Source organism: Mobula birostris, chromosome 13 (assembly GCF_030028105.1).
Source record: "Mobula birostris isolate sMobBir1 chromosome 13, sMobBir1.hap1, whole genome shotgun sequence".
NCBI lineage: Eukaryota > Metazoa > Chordata > Chondrichthyes > Myliobatiformes > Myliobatidae > Mobula > Mobula birostris.
Genome location: NC_092382.1, coordinates 107,737,632 through 107,751,275, shown reverse-complemented (window position 1 = coordinate 107,751,275; position 13,644 = coordinate 107,737,632). Strand labels below are relative to the sequence as shown.

At 49.0% G+C, this 13,644-nt stretch overlaps 1 protein-coding gene across 3 annotated transcripts in view; it reads right to left on the bottom strand.

The window, feature by feature from the left end:
* LOC140207300 (C-type lectin domain family 17, member A-like) overlaps positions 1-13,644 on the bottom strand; it is a 92,714-nt gene that overhangs the window by 43,387 nt on the left and 35,683 nt on the right. For 2 of the 3 annotated variants that reach the window (XM_072275795.1, XM_072275796.1), the window contains exons 2-4: positions 9,151-9,244; positions 8,548-8,619; positions 7,246-7,365 (exon numbers count right to left, since the gene is read on the bottom strand). In XM_072275795.1, coding sequence (XP_072131896.1) covers positions 7,246-7,365; positions 8,548-8,619; positions 9,151-9,217 — 259 coding nt within the window. In that variant the 5' untranslated portion in view covers positions 9,218-9,244. The remainder of the gene's footprint in view (positions 1-7,245; positions 7,366-8,547; positions 8,620-9,150; positions 9,245-13,644) is intronic. The other variant, XM_072275797.1, reaches the window with a different exon arrangement.

Here is a 13,644-nt window from a genome sequence, read left to right as displayed (position 1 = left end):
TTGTGCTTGCTACAAATATCTGCTATCTCCTTACAAATTTGCTCCTCCAGTTCTCGGTCTCCATTAGGCGGTCTATAATACACCCCTATAAGTTTCAATACACCTTTCGCATTCCTCGATTGCAACCAAATAGCCTCCCTAGACGAGTCCACTAATCTATCCTGCCAGGGCACCGCCGTTATATATTCTCTGACAAGCAATGCAACACCTCCGCCTCTTGCGCCTCTTATTCTATCACATCTGAAGCAACGAAATCCTGGAATATTTAGTTGTCAATCACATCCCTCCTGCAACAAACTTTCACTAATAGCTACAACATCATATTTCCAGGTATCAACCCATGCACTAAGTTCATCCACCTTTCTTACAATGCTCCCAGCGTTAAAATAGATGAATTTAAGAAACTCTCCACATCCTACTCTCTGCTTATCCTTCATGGAGCAAACAACGTTGTTATCTTTTTCTTCCTTCTCTCCTGCATCTTTGTTCGGAGTGCTCCAGATCTCTGTCCCCTGCCTATTCTCCCTCACACACTGTCTACGAGCTTTCTATATTTGTGAATTAACCTCCTCTCTCCCAGTCTCTTCAATTTGTTTCCCACCCCCCAACCATTCTAGATCAAATTCACTTCAGTAGCCTTCGTAAATCTCCCCGCCATGATATTGATCCCCTCTAGGATTCAAGTGCAACCTGTCCTTTTTGTAGAGGTCACACGTGCGCCAAAAGAGGTCCCAATGATCCATAAACTTGAATCCATGTCCCCTATTCCAGTCCCTCAGCCACGCACATATCTTCCCCCTCACTGCATTCCTACTCTCACTGTCGCGTGGCACAGGCAGTAATCCCGAAATTACTACATTTCGGTCCTTTTTCTCAACACCCTTCGTAACTCCCTATATTCTCCTTTCAGGACCGCTCCCCTTTTCCTACCTATGTCATTGTTTACCTCTGTGTACCACGACCTCTGGTTCCTCTCCCTCCCTTCAGGATATCTTAGACGCCATCAGAAACAACCCGGACACTGGCACTAAGGAGGCAGGCTACCATCCAGGTCTTCGGACTGCGTCCACAGAATCGCCTATCTAACCCCCGAACTATCGATTCCCCTATTACAACTGCCCGCCTCTTCCTTTCTCTACCCTTCTGAGCTACAGGGCCGGACTCCGTGCCGGAGGCACGGCCAATGTTGCTTCCCCCAGATAAGTTGTCCGCCATCAATAGTACTAAAACAGGAGTACTTATTGTCAAGGAGCAGAGCCACTGGGGAACTGTCTAGTACCTGACTCTTCCCCTTCCCCCTCCTAACCGTGGCCCACTTGTCTGCCTCCCGTGGCAACGGTGTGACCACTGTGTGTAACTCCTCTCTATCAACTCCTCACTCTCCCTGACCAGACGAAAGTCATCGAGCTGCAGCTCCAGCTCCGAAACGCGGTCATGTTAGGAGCTGCATCTCGGCACATCTGGCGCAGATATGGACATCTGGGAGGCTGGGAGACTACACGACCTCCCACATCCGACACTGACAGCAACAAGCTTCCCTGACACTCATACTTCCCACTCTCCTCAAATAACAGGTAAAACAAATGAATATTGAACCCGAGGGGGAGAAATATCCTTGCAGGTGGGTTTGTTAGCATGGTTTGGGAGGGTTTAAACTAATTTGCAAGGGGGATGGGACCCAGAGCGATACAGCAGTGAAAGAAGTGCATAGAGTAAAGCCAGATCTAACATATAGAGAGGCTTTGAGAAAAAGAGAAGCAGAATAAATGGTGTAAAGGTAGTAAGGCTGAAGGGCTGAAGTGTGTGTACCTCAATGCAAGAAGCATCAGCAACAAAGGTGATGAACTGAGAGCTTGGATACAGACATTGCATTGTGATGTAGTGGCCATTACAGATACTTGGCTGGCACCAGGGCAGGAATGGATTCTCAATATTCCTGGATTTCAGTGTTTTAAAAGGGATAGAGAGGGGGTAAAAGGAGAGGAGGGTGGCATTACTGGTCAGGGATACTATTACAGCTACAGAAAGGGTGGCTAGTGTAGCAGGATCCTCTTTTGAATCAGTATACGTGGAAATCAGGAACAGGAAAGGTGCAGTTGTTCTGCTGGGAGTGTTCTATAAGCTCCCTGGTAGCAGCAGAGATACCGAGGAGCAGATTCGGAGGCAGATTTGGAAAGGTGCAAAAATAACAGGGTAATCATCATGGGTGACTTTAACTTCACTAATATTGATTGGCACCTGATTGGTTACAAGGGTTTAGATGGGGCAGAGTTTGTTAAGTGTGTCCAGGACGGATTCCTGTCACAGTATGTGGACAGGCCGACGAGGTGGAATGCCATAATAGATCTAGTACTAGGTAATGATACTAGTTACTAGTACCAGTAACTAGGTCTCCCTGTGGGTGATCATCTGAGGGACAGTGACCACCGCTCCCTGGCCTTTAGCATTATCATGGAAAAGGATAGAATCAGAAAAGATAGGAACATTTTTTTTTTAATCCGAGAAGGGCAAATTATGAGGGTATAAGGCAAGAACGTCCGGATGTGAATTGAGAAGATCTTTTTTTGCAGGGAAATATACTGCGGACATGTGGTCGATGTTTAGAGATCTCTTCCAGGATGTTAAGGATACATTTGTCCCGGTGAGGAAGATAGAAAATGGTCGGGTGCAGCAACCATAGGTGACGAGTGAGGTGGAAAACCTAGTCAGGTGGAAGAAGGCAGCATACATGCGGTTTAGGCAGCAAGGATCAGATGGGTCTATTTAGGAATATAGGGAAGCAAGAACGGAGTTTAAGAAGGGGCTGAGAAGAGCAAGAAGGGGGCACGAAAAGCTCTTGGCGAGTAGGGTAAAGGAAAACTCCAAGACATTCTTCGATTATGTGAGGAACAAAAGGATGACAGGAGTGAAGGTAGGACCGATTAGAGATAAAGGTGGGAAGATGTACCGGGAGGCTGTGGAAGTGAGCGAGGTCCTCAATGAATCCTTCTCTTCGGTATTCACCAATGAGAGGGAACTTGATGATGGTGAGGACAATATGAGTGAGGTTGATGTTCTGGAGCATGTTGATATTAAGGGAGAGGAGGTGTTGGAGTCGTTGAAATATAATAGGACGCAGAAGTCCCGGGTCCTGACGGAATATTCCCCAGGCTGGTCCATGAGGCGACGGACGAGATTGCTGAGCCTCTGGCTAGGATTTTTATGTGTAGAGATAGCCCGGGTAATTGTAGAACAGCGAGCCTTATGTCTGTGGTGGGAAACTGTTGGAAAAGATTCTCAAAGGAAGGATCTATGGGCATTTACTGAATAATGGTCTGATCAGGAACAGTCAGTATGGCTTTGTGAAGGGCAGATCGTGTCTAACAAGCCTGATTGAGTTCTTTGAAAAGGTGGCCAGCCATAGAGATGAGGGTACTGCAGTGGATGTGATCTATATGGATTTTAGTAAGGCATTTGACAAGGGTCCACACGGTAGGCTTATTCAGAAAGTCAGAAAGCATGGGATCCAGGGACGTTCGGCCAGATGGATTTTGATTTGGCTTGCCGTCAGAAGTTAGAGGGTCATGGTGAAGGAAGTACATTCAAACTGGAGGATTATGACCAGTGGTGTCCCATAGGGATTTGTTCTAGGACATCTACTTTTCGTGATTTTTATTAACGACCTGGATGTGGGGGTAGAAGGGTGGGTTGGCAAGTTTGCAGGCGACACAAAGGTTGGTGGTGTAGTGGATAGTGTAGAAGATTGTCGAAGACTGCAGAGAGACATCGATAGGATGCAGAAGTGGGCTAAGAAGTAGCAAATGGAGTTCAGCGCTGAGAAGTGTGAGGTGATACAATTTGGAAGGACAACCTCCAAGGCAGAGTACAAAGTAAATGGCAGGATACTTGGTAGTGTGGAGGAGCAGCGGGATCTGGGGGTACATGTCCACAGATCCCTGAAAGTTGCCTCACAGGTCGATAGGGTAGTTAAGAAAACTTATGGGGTGTTAGCTTTCCTAAGTCGAGGGAGAGAGTTTAAGAGTCGCGATGTAATGATGCAGCTGTATAAAACTCTGGTTTGGCCACACTTGGAGTACTGTGTCCAGTTCTGGTCACCTCACTATAGGAAGGATGTGGAAGCATTGGAAAGGGTACAGAGGAGATTTACCAGGATGCTGCCTGGTTTAGAGAGTATGCATTATGGTCAGAGATTAATGGAGCTAGGGCTTTACTCTTTGGAGAGAAGGAGAATGAGAGGAGACATGATAGAGGTGTACAAGATAATAAGAGGAATAGATAGAGTGGATAGCCAGCACCTCTTCCCCAGGTCACCACTGCTCAATACATGAGGAGATGTCTTTTACGTAAGTGGTGGGAAGGTCAAGGGGGATATTAGAGGAAGGTTTTTTTACTCAGAGAGTGGTTGGTACGTGGAATGCACTGCCTGAGTCAGTGGTGGAGGCAGATACACTAGTGAAGTTTAAGAGCCTATAGACAGGTATATAGAGGAATTTAAGGTGGGAGATCTATGGAGGCAGGGTTTGAGGTTCGTCACAACATTGTGGGCCGAATGGCCTGTACTGTGCTGTATTATTCTATGTTCTATGTTCTATATTCTAACTCTTCCTCGCCTCTCCCGCTTCCGCCTAAGCCGGCTGAGCCAAAGCACTTAAGCCTTCGCTCTGCTCCCTGCTCACTCCGGATTCCGCAAACTATGCTGTTCACTGTATAAGGCAGTGTTCCTTTTAAATCTTCGGCGCTTCACTGCCCGACGTCTCACGCCTGCGCAATTCCGCCTCTCTGAACTCCGGTGAAAGTTAAAACGAAGAAGTCTATGCTTGTATGTTTATATGTTACCACACTGGTTAGTATTTTGGCTTTGACAGTATGCCATTTCTTTTATTTGACCAACCAAGGCGCAGCATTTTAGATTTGTCCGGTCTCCAAACCATATCTGTAACTAATCAACGTCCCACTGAATTCTTTGCCAGTCTTCTCCGCTCTCCACAGCACCACCTCTCGCCGTATCAACTGCAAACCTACCAACCCACGCATCTGCAATTTCATACAGATCATTTATATACATTTAAGAGTCGAGTGGTAATATTGGAGCAATATGGGAACCTGGTCAGATCAATCTTGAAGTACTGTGCTCAGTTCTGTTCCCCTCACTGTAGGAGAGACGTGGCAACCATAGAAAAGATGAGGAGGAGATTTACTGGGATGCTGCCTGGATTGGGGAGCATGCTTTATGAGTACTCGTTGAGTGAACACGGCCTTTTCTCCTTGGAGCGACGGAGGGTGAGAGGTGACCTGATAGAGGTGTACAAGTAATGAGAGACATTGATCGTGTGGATAGTCAGAGGCTTTTCCCCAGGGCTGAAATGGCTATCAGGAGAGAACATGGTTTCAAGGTGGTTGGAAGTAGGTACAGAGGAGATGTCAGTAGTAAGTTTTTTACGTACGAGTGGTGAGTGTATTGAATGGGCATCCGGCGGCGCTGGAGGAGGCGGAGGGTCATTTAAGAGACTCCTAGATGGCTGCATGGAGCTTTGAAAAGTGGAGGGCTATGAGTAAAGCCGATGTAGTTCTCAGCTAGCGACATGTTCGGCAGAGTTTTGTGGGCTGCAGGGACTATATTGTGATGAATGTTTTCTATGTTTCTACACACATCAGAAACCGGAGAGGGAGTAGTTACATCTTTACGCAGAGATCAATTCGTTGTGACGGACGAGTGGAGGTGCTCGACGAGGCGGTCCCCCAATCTGCGTCGGGTTTCACCGATGTAGAGGAGGCCTCACCGGGAGCACCGGATTACATAGATGACCGGAACAGATTCGCAAGTAAAGTGTTGCCTCACCGAGCTCTTCCACTCTGTCCGCCACAACAGACAAGATCTCCCAGTCGCCATCCACTTCAACTCTGCTTCCCACTCCCATTCAGATATGTCCATACATGGCCTCCTCCACAGCCATTATGAGGCTAAGCTCAGGTTGGAGGAGCAACACCTCATATACCGTCTAAGTAGTCTCCAGCCCCTTGGTATGAACACAGAATTCTACAACTTCCGGTAATTCCCTCCCCCTCCCTTCCTCTATCCCTATTTCACATCACCGCCCTCATAGTTCCGCCTCCTTCTACTACTGAGCATTGTTCTCCTACCAATCACCTCCCTGCTTCCTCTCTCCCACCCCTTTGTCTTTCAAATTACTGTTTTTTTTTTTCAGATAACAGCATTCTTCAAACCCTCCCCAAACTTCTTCCTTCGGTCCTGACGTAGGGTTGCGGCCCGAAACGTCGGCTAATCATTTCAACTGATGCTGACTGACCTGCTGAGTTCCTCCAGCACATTGTGAGTGCTCCTTTGACAACAGCATCTGCAGAATATGTTGTGTTTAAGGTATACCAGGATGTTGGACTCAGTGGAGTGAGGTACGGAGGGAGGTCGGGCAGCTCGGGACTTTATGCCTTGGAGCGCAGGAGTGACCTTAGAGAGTTGTATGAAACCACGAGCGCCGCAGGCAGGTTGAATGAGCACAGACGTTCCTCAGGTCCTGGCTATCCGGAACCAGAGGGCAAAGGATTGAGGTGAGAGTCGATGGCGAGGAGGGAGGGAGATGAGGAAACGGGTGGGAGTGGTTGTGCAGGAGAACGAATAACCCGAGAGAGAGAGGCGAGAGAAAGGAAGGGGAGAAAATAGGGGAGGCGACAGTGGAGGGAGGGAGTGCAGGACAGTGCACAGACGGAGAAGCGTGAAAGAGATGGGGAGAAAGAAGGACATAGATGGGGAAAGGTTTGTAGGAGAGTAGTCGGGGAGAATCGGGATGCGAGCAAAGAGGTGAAAGGGGTTGGGGAGGGGAAGAGAGGATGGGGTGAGTAATGTGAGAGTGGAGGAGAGAGAAGGAGGAGAACGAGGATGTTGCCGGACTTGAGGGGTTGATTATGGAGTGAGGTCCGGCAGGTTAGGTCTTTAATTCTTGGAGCGTACGGGTGACCATACAAAGCCGTATAAAACCACGAGCGGTGAATGCGTACAGTTACTTTCCCTAGTTCGGAGAATCGAGGACCAGAGCGCACAGGTCTAAGGTGAGAGGGGAAAGGGGTTTAATAGAGGAGCCGAGTGACAGCCTTTTGTTACCCAGAGGGTGCTCAGTCTGTGGAAGGAGCTGACAGAGGAAGTGGTCAAGGCAGATGCATTAGAAACTTGTTCAATTGGGTGAAAACACGTGACCCCTCGAAAATGACGTCTTTTCTGCGAACTCTGACCTGTTTGTGCAGTGGTTAGCAGCCTGTCGGATCCCGAGGCAATGGGAGGATCTTCGTTCTCATTAATGCGGGGTTCCTCTTTCCGAAGGTTCAGCTCTGAGTCAGTGGAGTTTAGACCGGCTGGGAGAGAGAGTCGGACAGGCAGATAAGCGAGAGAGTGAGAGCGGTAGAGAATAGCGACGGGGGGGCGGGGAGGAATCGGGGACAGACAGAACAGAGGGAATAGAGAGAGAGATAAGTGAGGCAGAGAGAAGGGGTGAGACAGCGAGAGAGAGGGTGAGAAAGAAGGAGGAGAGGGAGGGCAGAGACGTGGAGATAGAGAGAAGTCGAAAACGATGGTCAGAGAGGAGAGAGCGCGATGTGGGCATGAAGCAAGGAGATGCGAGAGAAAAAATGGGGAAAGAGAACGGGGGTAGAAACGGGAGAGAGTGGGAAGGGAGAGGCCGATGGCGTCGGGTGAGAGTGGAGTGAGAGGTGTGAGAGATGAATGAGAGGAGAATGAGAAGGGAGAGGAAAGGAGGGTAGAGGAGCAGGAGAGGGATGGGGAAGAGATAACAAGAAAAATTCAGAAAGGGGGCAAGAGCGAGGGGGTGAGCGTCTGGGAAAGGGAGAGAGGGGTGGATAGAGAGGTGGAGAAGATGTGGAGGGGAGATGTGCGGCAAACGACAGAGAGAGGTGGGAAGAACGGATGGTGTTCGGGAAAGGATAACAGTGAGCGGAGAGGACGAAGATAAGGGGGGGGGGGCGTGAGAGTGAACAGAGCGAAGAGAACGGGACAGTGGGAGACAGTAGCGGAAACAGTGTGAGTAAGAGACAGAGGAGAGAGGGAGAGTGGAGAGGGAGATGAGAAAAGGAGAAAGAGGGAAAGAGAGTGGGTTAGAAAAGGGAGAGAGTGGTTAAGGTTTTGTAACGCGTTCCGTCCACACCATCTCTCCCACTGGCCTCCGTCCTCACCAGCCCGACACGGCGCTGACTCATCTCCACAACCCCCGCCACACAGCGCTCAGTCCATATTCGCCCTTACTCCAGACGGCCCATACCATGCCATCTGCAGTCGTCGATTCTTCCCACAGGACTCCCTCCTCATCCCATCCCAAGACGATCTCTCAATTCCGCACCTCCATGGGCTCAACACTCCGAACTGACCATCAAAGAGAGTTCCCTCCTCATCGCATCTCTCACGCGTTCCATCCGTGTTGTTCTCAAACACAGAATCACAAGGGTCAACTGTACGCTTGCCCTGAGATCTCTCGACAGGTATTATCATCTAAACACGGTTCCACCAACAACGTTGAAACTGACCTGGATGTGTCCGGGCGCGGGGCTCAGAGACAGTCTTGAAGTTAACTTTAGCGTACAATACATCAGGTTCAGCTGGGGACAGAACAGTGAGGGTCAGACACAGAGTGAATCTCCATCCACACCGTCCCATCACACATTCCCGGGGTGAGACACGCAGTGAAGCTCCCTCCAACCGTCCGATCACAGACTCCCGGGTCAGACACAGAGTGAATCTCCCTCCACACCGTCCCATCACACATTCCCGGGTTGAGACAGAATGGCGCTGCTTCCAGACCATCCAATCACAAACTCCGGGGGTAAGACACAGATTGAAGTTTCCTCCATACCATGCCATCACACACTCCCGGGACAGACACAGAGTGAATCTCCCTCCACACCGTACCATCACACACACCCGGGGTCAGACACAGAGTGGAGCTCCTTCCACACCATCCCATCACAAACTCCAGGGGTAAGACACAGAGTGAAAATTCCTCCACACCGTGCCATCACGCACTCCCGGGACAGACACAGAGCGAATCTCCATCCTCACCGTCGCATTACACACCCACGGGCCCAGACACAGAGTGAAACTTTCTCCCTCCGTCCGTCTGCCCCACTCACCTCGGGAGGGAGACCCTGAGTCTGTTTTTGGAAACTTCACATTCATGTAGGTCTCGCTGTCGTCCATCCAGTCGAGGATTCTCTGCGTTCTGAGCTGAGAAAGGGGAAGCAACTGTTGTCAGAGGAAACCCGTGTTGACAGGGGGTCAGACCGACACCAGCGTGTACCATATGAAGGACTGATAATGAGAGAGGGCGAGAGCAGGGGGAGGAAGTGCCGGGCAGTACGAAGGTTTAGAGTGTGAGAGCGTGTATTCTCGAGTGGTGAGAGTGGTGTGGGCGGGGGCAGGTGGGGAGGAGTCATGACACTGGGGAGAAAGAGGAGGAGTGGAGAATGAGGAGAGGTTGGGGAAGGTCGGAGAGAGAGAATTCCGTGAAGGGGGCAGAAAGAGGGAGAGGAGAGAAGGAGGGGGCCGGTCAAATGTAGCAGAGAGTGGGTATTAAGAGGGGGGGGGGGACGCGGGGATATTTGAAAAGTAGTTAGGAGAGAGAGAAAGCAGAGTTCGAGCTGATGGGAAAGGAAAGGAGAAGAGAGGAAGATGGGGATTAGTGAGAGATGCAATGAGTGAAGTAGGAGTGAAAAACGCAGGGATATGTGTCAGTCATGCAGAGTCCTATTGTCTGGCTGGACCATTCCTCCCCACACCCGCGGAATCTACGATTTGTCGCTCTACTCCAATTAGAAAATAAGTCGGCGATTATCAGTTTTTTCAGAGAAGTCTTGAAAGCGTATGCCCACACTGACTCGGCCTACATCAAACTACTATCTCCCTATCTATCTCGCATGAATGTATGAAACACGCTTCAATTTCGCAGCACTCTACCGCTCCCTCGCTCTCTCGCCACCCTCCCTCCCTAAGCCTTTCTATCGCACTGCTACCCTCACTGAGACTTCTCTTTCTGACCTCCACCCTCCTTACCCCAATTTGTTCCCACTTTCTTTCTCCCACTCCGTCCAGCTCAAACTGAGCTTCAACCTCATGTAAATGTGACAAGGTCGACTCCAGGAAAGGTGCCGGCTGCTGACCAGCTGGGATCGGTGACATTCTCCACGGTAAGTAAGGGCGGAGACGACAGGAGAAGTGGGGTTTGGAAATGAGGCGGGGTGGAGGGAGCTGGCGAAGAGAGTGCTGGTGTGCGTGGGGATGTGCTGGACCGACTGTGTGTGTGTGTGTGTGTATGTGTGTGTGTGTGTGAGAGAGAGAGAGAGAGAGAGAGAGAGAGAGAGAGAGAGAGAGACAGAGAGAGAGAGAGAGAGAGAGAGAGAGAGAGAGACAGAGAGAGACAGAGAGAGAGAGACAGAGAGAGAGAGAGAGAGAGACAGAGAGAGAGAGAGAGAGAGAGCCTCGGCATCGGTAGAACAAACATTCTCGGAGTCAGGCACGGAGAATACCACTTCCCGCACGGCTCCAACACACGTGTGACCCGGGGTCACACACAGACTGAAGCTCCCTCCACACAGTCCCATCACACACACCGGGTGTCAGTATATAAATAAAAGAGAAGAAGTGTAACACAGCGAAGATGAGCGGGAAGGCTAAGGATTGGGAAACTTTTAAAGAGCAACAGAAAATAACTAAAAAGTCAATACAGGGAGAAAAGATTATGTACGAAGGTAAGCGAGCAAATAATATAAAGGAGGAATTAAAACTTCTTTAGGCGTGTGGAGAGAAAAAAAATGGTTCAGACCAAAGTTGGGCCCTTGAAGACAGGGACAGTTTAAGTTACTATGGGAAACAAAGAAATGGCAGACGAGCTTAACAGGTACTTTAGACCTGTCTTCCCTTGGGTAGACAAAAACAATCCCCCAGACGTAATAGTGGCCAGAGGACCTAGAGTAACGGAGGAACTGAAGGAAATTCACATTCGGCAGAAAAAGCTGTTGGATAGACTGCTGGGACTGAAGGCTGAAAAATCACCTGTGCCTGATGGTCTGTATCCCAGGGTACTTAAGGAATGGCTCTAGAAATCGTGGATACATTGGTAATCATTTTCCAACGTTCTCTCGATTCAAGATCAGTTCCTGACGTCGGGAGGGTAGCTAATGTTATCCAACTATTTAAGAAAGGAGGGAGAGAAGAAACAGGGAATTATAGACCATTTAGCCTGACATCAGTAGTAGGGAAGATGCTGGAGTCAATTATAAAAGATGAAATAGCTGCACATTTGGATAGCAGGAACAGTATCGGTCTGGGTCAGCATGGATTTACGAAGGGCAAATCATGTTTGCCTAATCTTCTGGAATCTTTCGAGGATGTATCTATGAAAATAGACAAGGGAGAGCCAATGGATGCAGTGTACCTGGACATTCAGAAAGCCTTTGATAAGGTCCCACATAGGAGATTAGTGGGCACAATTGGAGCACATGTTATTGGGGGTAGGGTATTGACATTGATAGAAAATTGGTTGGCAGACAGGAAACAACGAGTAGGAATTATCCGTCCCTTTCCGAATAGCAGGCAGTGACGAGTGACTGTTGTGACTGTTGTTTTGACCCCAGTATCTGCAGATTATTTTGTGTTCCCTTTCCGAATAAAAGGTAGTGACGTGTGTGGTATCGCAAGGCTCTGTGCTGGAAGCGCACCTATTTACATTATGCATTAATGATTTAGATGAAGGGATTAAAAGTAACATTCAGCATATTTGCAGATGACACAAAGCTGGGTGGCAGTTGGAAATGTGAGGAGGATGTTATGAGATTGCAGGGTGACTTAGACGAGTTGGGTGATTGGGCAAATGCATAGCAGATGCAGTTTACGTGGATAAATGCGAGGTTATCCACTTTGGTGTCAAGAACAGGAAAGCAGATTGCTATCTGAATGGTGTGAAGTTAGGAAGAGGGGAAGTACAACGAGTTTTAGGTATCCTTGCTCATCAGTTACTGAAAGTAAGCATGCAGGTACAGCAGGCAGTGAAGAAAGCTTATGCAATGTTGGCTTTCATAACAAAGAGAATTGTGTATAAGAGCAAAGAGGTCCTTCTGCATTTGTACATGGCCCTGGTGAGACCACACCTGGAGTATTGTGTGCAGTTTTGCTCTACAATTTTGACGAAGGACATTCTTGCTGTTGCAGGAGTGCAGCGGATGTCCACGAGATTAATTCGCGGGATGGCGGGAGTGTCATATATTGAAAGATTGGAGCGACTGGGCTTGTATGCACTCGAATTCAAACAGATGTTAGGGGATCTGATTTAAACATAAGATCATTAAGGGATTTGACACGCTAAGGGCAGGAAACATTTTTCCAGATGTTGGGGGAGTCCAGAAACAGAGGCCACACTTTAAGAACAACGGATTGGCTACTTAGAACGGAGTTGAAGAAACATTTTTTCATCCAGAGAGTTGTGGAGTTTAATAGAACTCTTAAAGGTAGCGGAGTCAAGGGATATGGGGAGAAGGCAGGAACTAGATAATGGTTGTGGATGATCAGCCATGATCACAGTGAATGGCGGTGCTGGTTCGAAGGGAGGAACGGCCTACTCCTGCACCTATTGTCTATTGACAGACACAGAGTGAAGCTCCCTCTACACCGGCCCATCACACATTCCTGGGATCAAACAAAGAGTGAAGCTCTCTCCACATCGTCCCATGAAGGACTCCCGGGGTCAGACACAGAATAAAGCCCCCTCCCTCCGTCTTGCTGCCCCACTCAACTCGGGAAGGAGACCATGCGTCCGTTTGTGTTAAATTCACATTCATGTAAGTCTTGCTGTTGACAGGGGTTAAGACCTGCACCAGCAAACACCAGAAGAAGAGATGATAAAGAGAGAGGCCGAGAGCAGGGGGAGGAAGTGCCGGGCAGGAGGGAGATTGAGGGTCTGAGAGCTGGTGTTCTCAAGAAATGAGAATGCCGGGGGGAGCAGTTATGAGAGTAGCGACAAAGAGGGGGAGGAGAGAATGAGCGAAGTTTGGGAGGTCGGAGAGGGAGAAACAGGTGACAGGGCGGAGGGATGTAGGAAAGGGACGTGAGAAGGAGATAGAAAGAGAAGGGAGGGAGAACCGAGTGGAAGAAGAGGATTATTGAAGTATGCAATGAGTGAAGAAGGAGTGAAAGACGGAGCGATATGTGTCACTTATGCAGACCCCTACTCTCCGGTTCGACAGCGCCCCACCAGCAGTTGGTTCCAGCTTTGAACATCGTCCCCTGCCATTCCCATTGCTCTGCTCATGGCTGGAGATTCAGACCCTCTGTGCGCGAGAAACCACGGCCCCAGGATAAATACCCAACACCCACCGAAGCAAGCGAGACACCCCCCGCGAGTAAAATTAATAAGTGCTCACAGTCTCTCTCTCTCTCTCTCTCTCTCTTGCTCTATCAAATCTGCACCAACTTTACACTAGAAGGAGTCGCTAAAAACAGATTGCCCTTTTATAGACCATGCAGTGTTGAACAAAGAAAATTTACATGCGGTTATTGAAGTTTACGGGAAGCCAACGCACGCTGATCGTAATCAACGGCTTGACTCTCATCTCCAATTAGAAAATAAGTCAGGG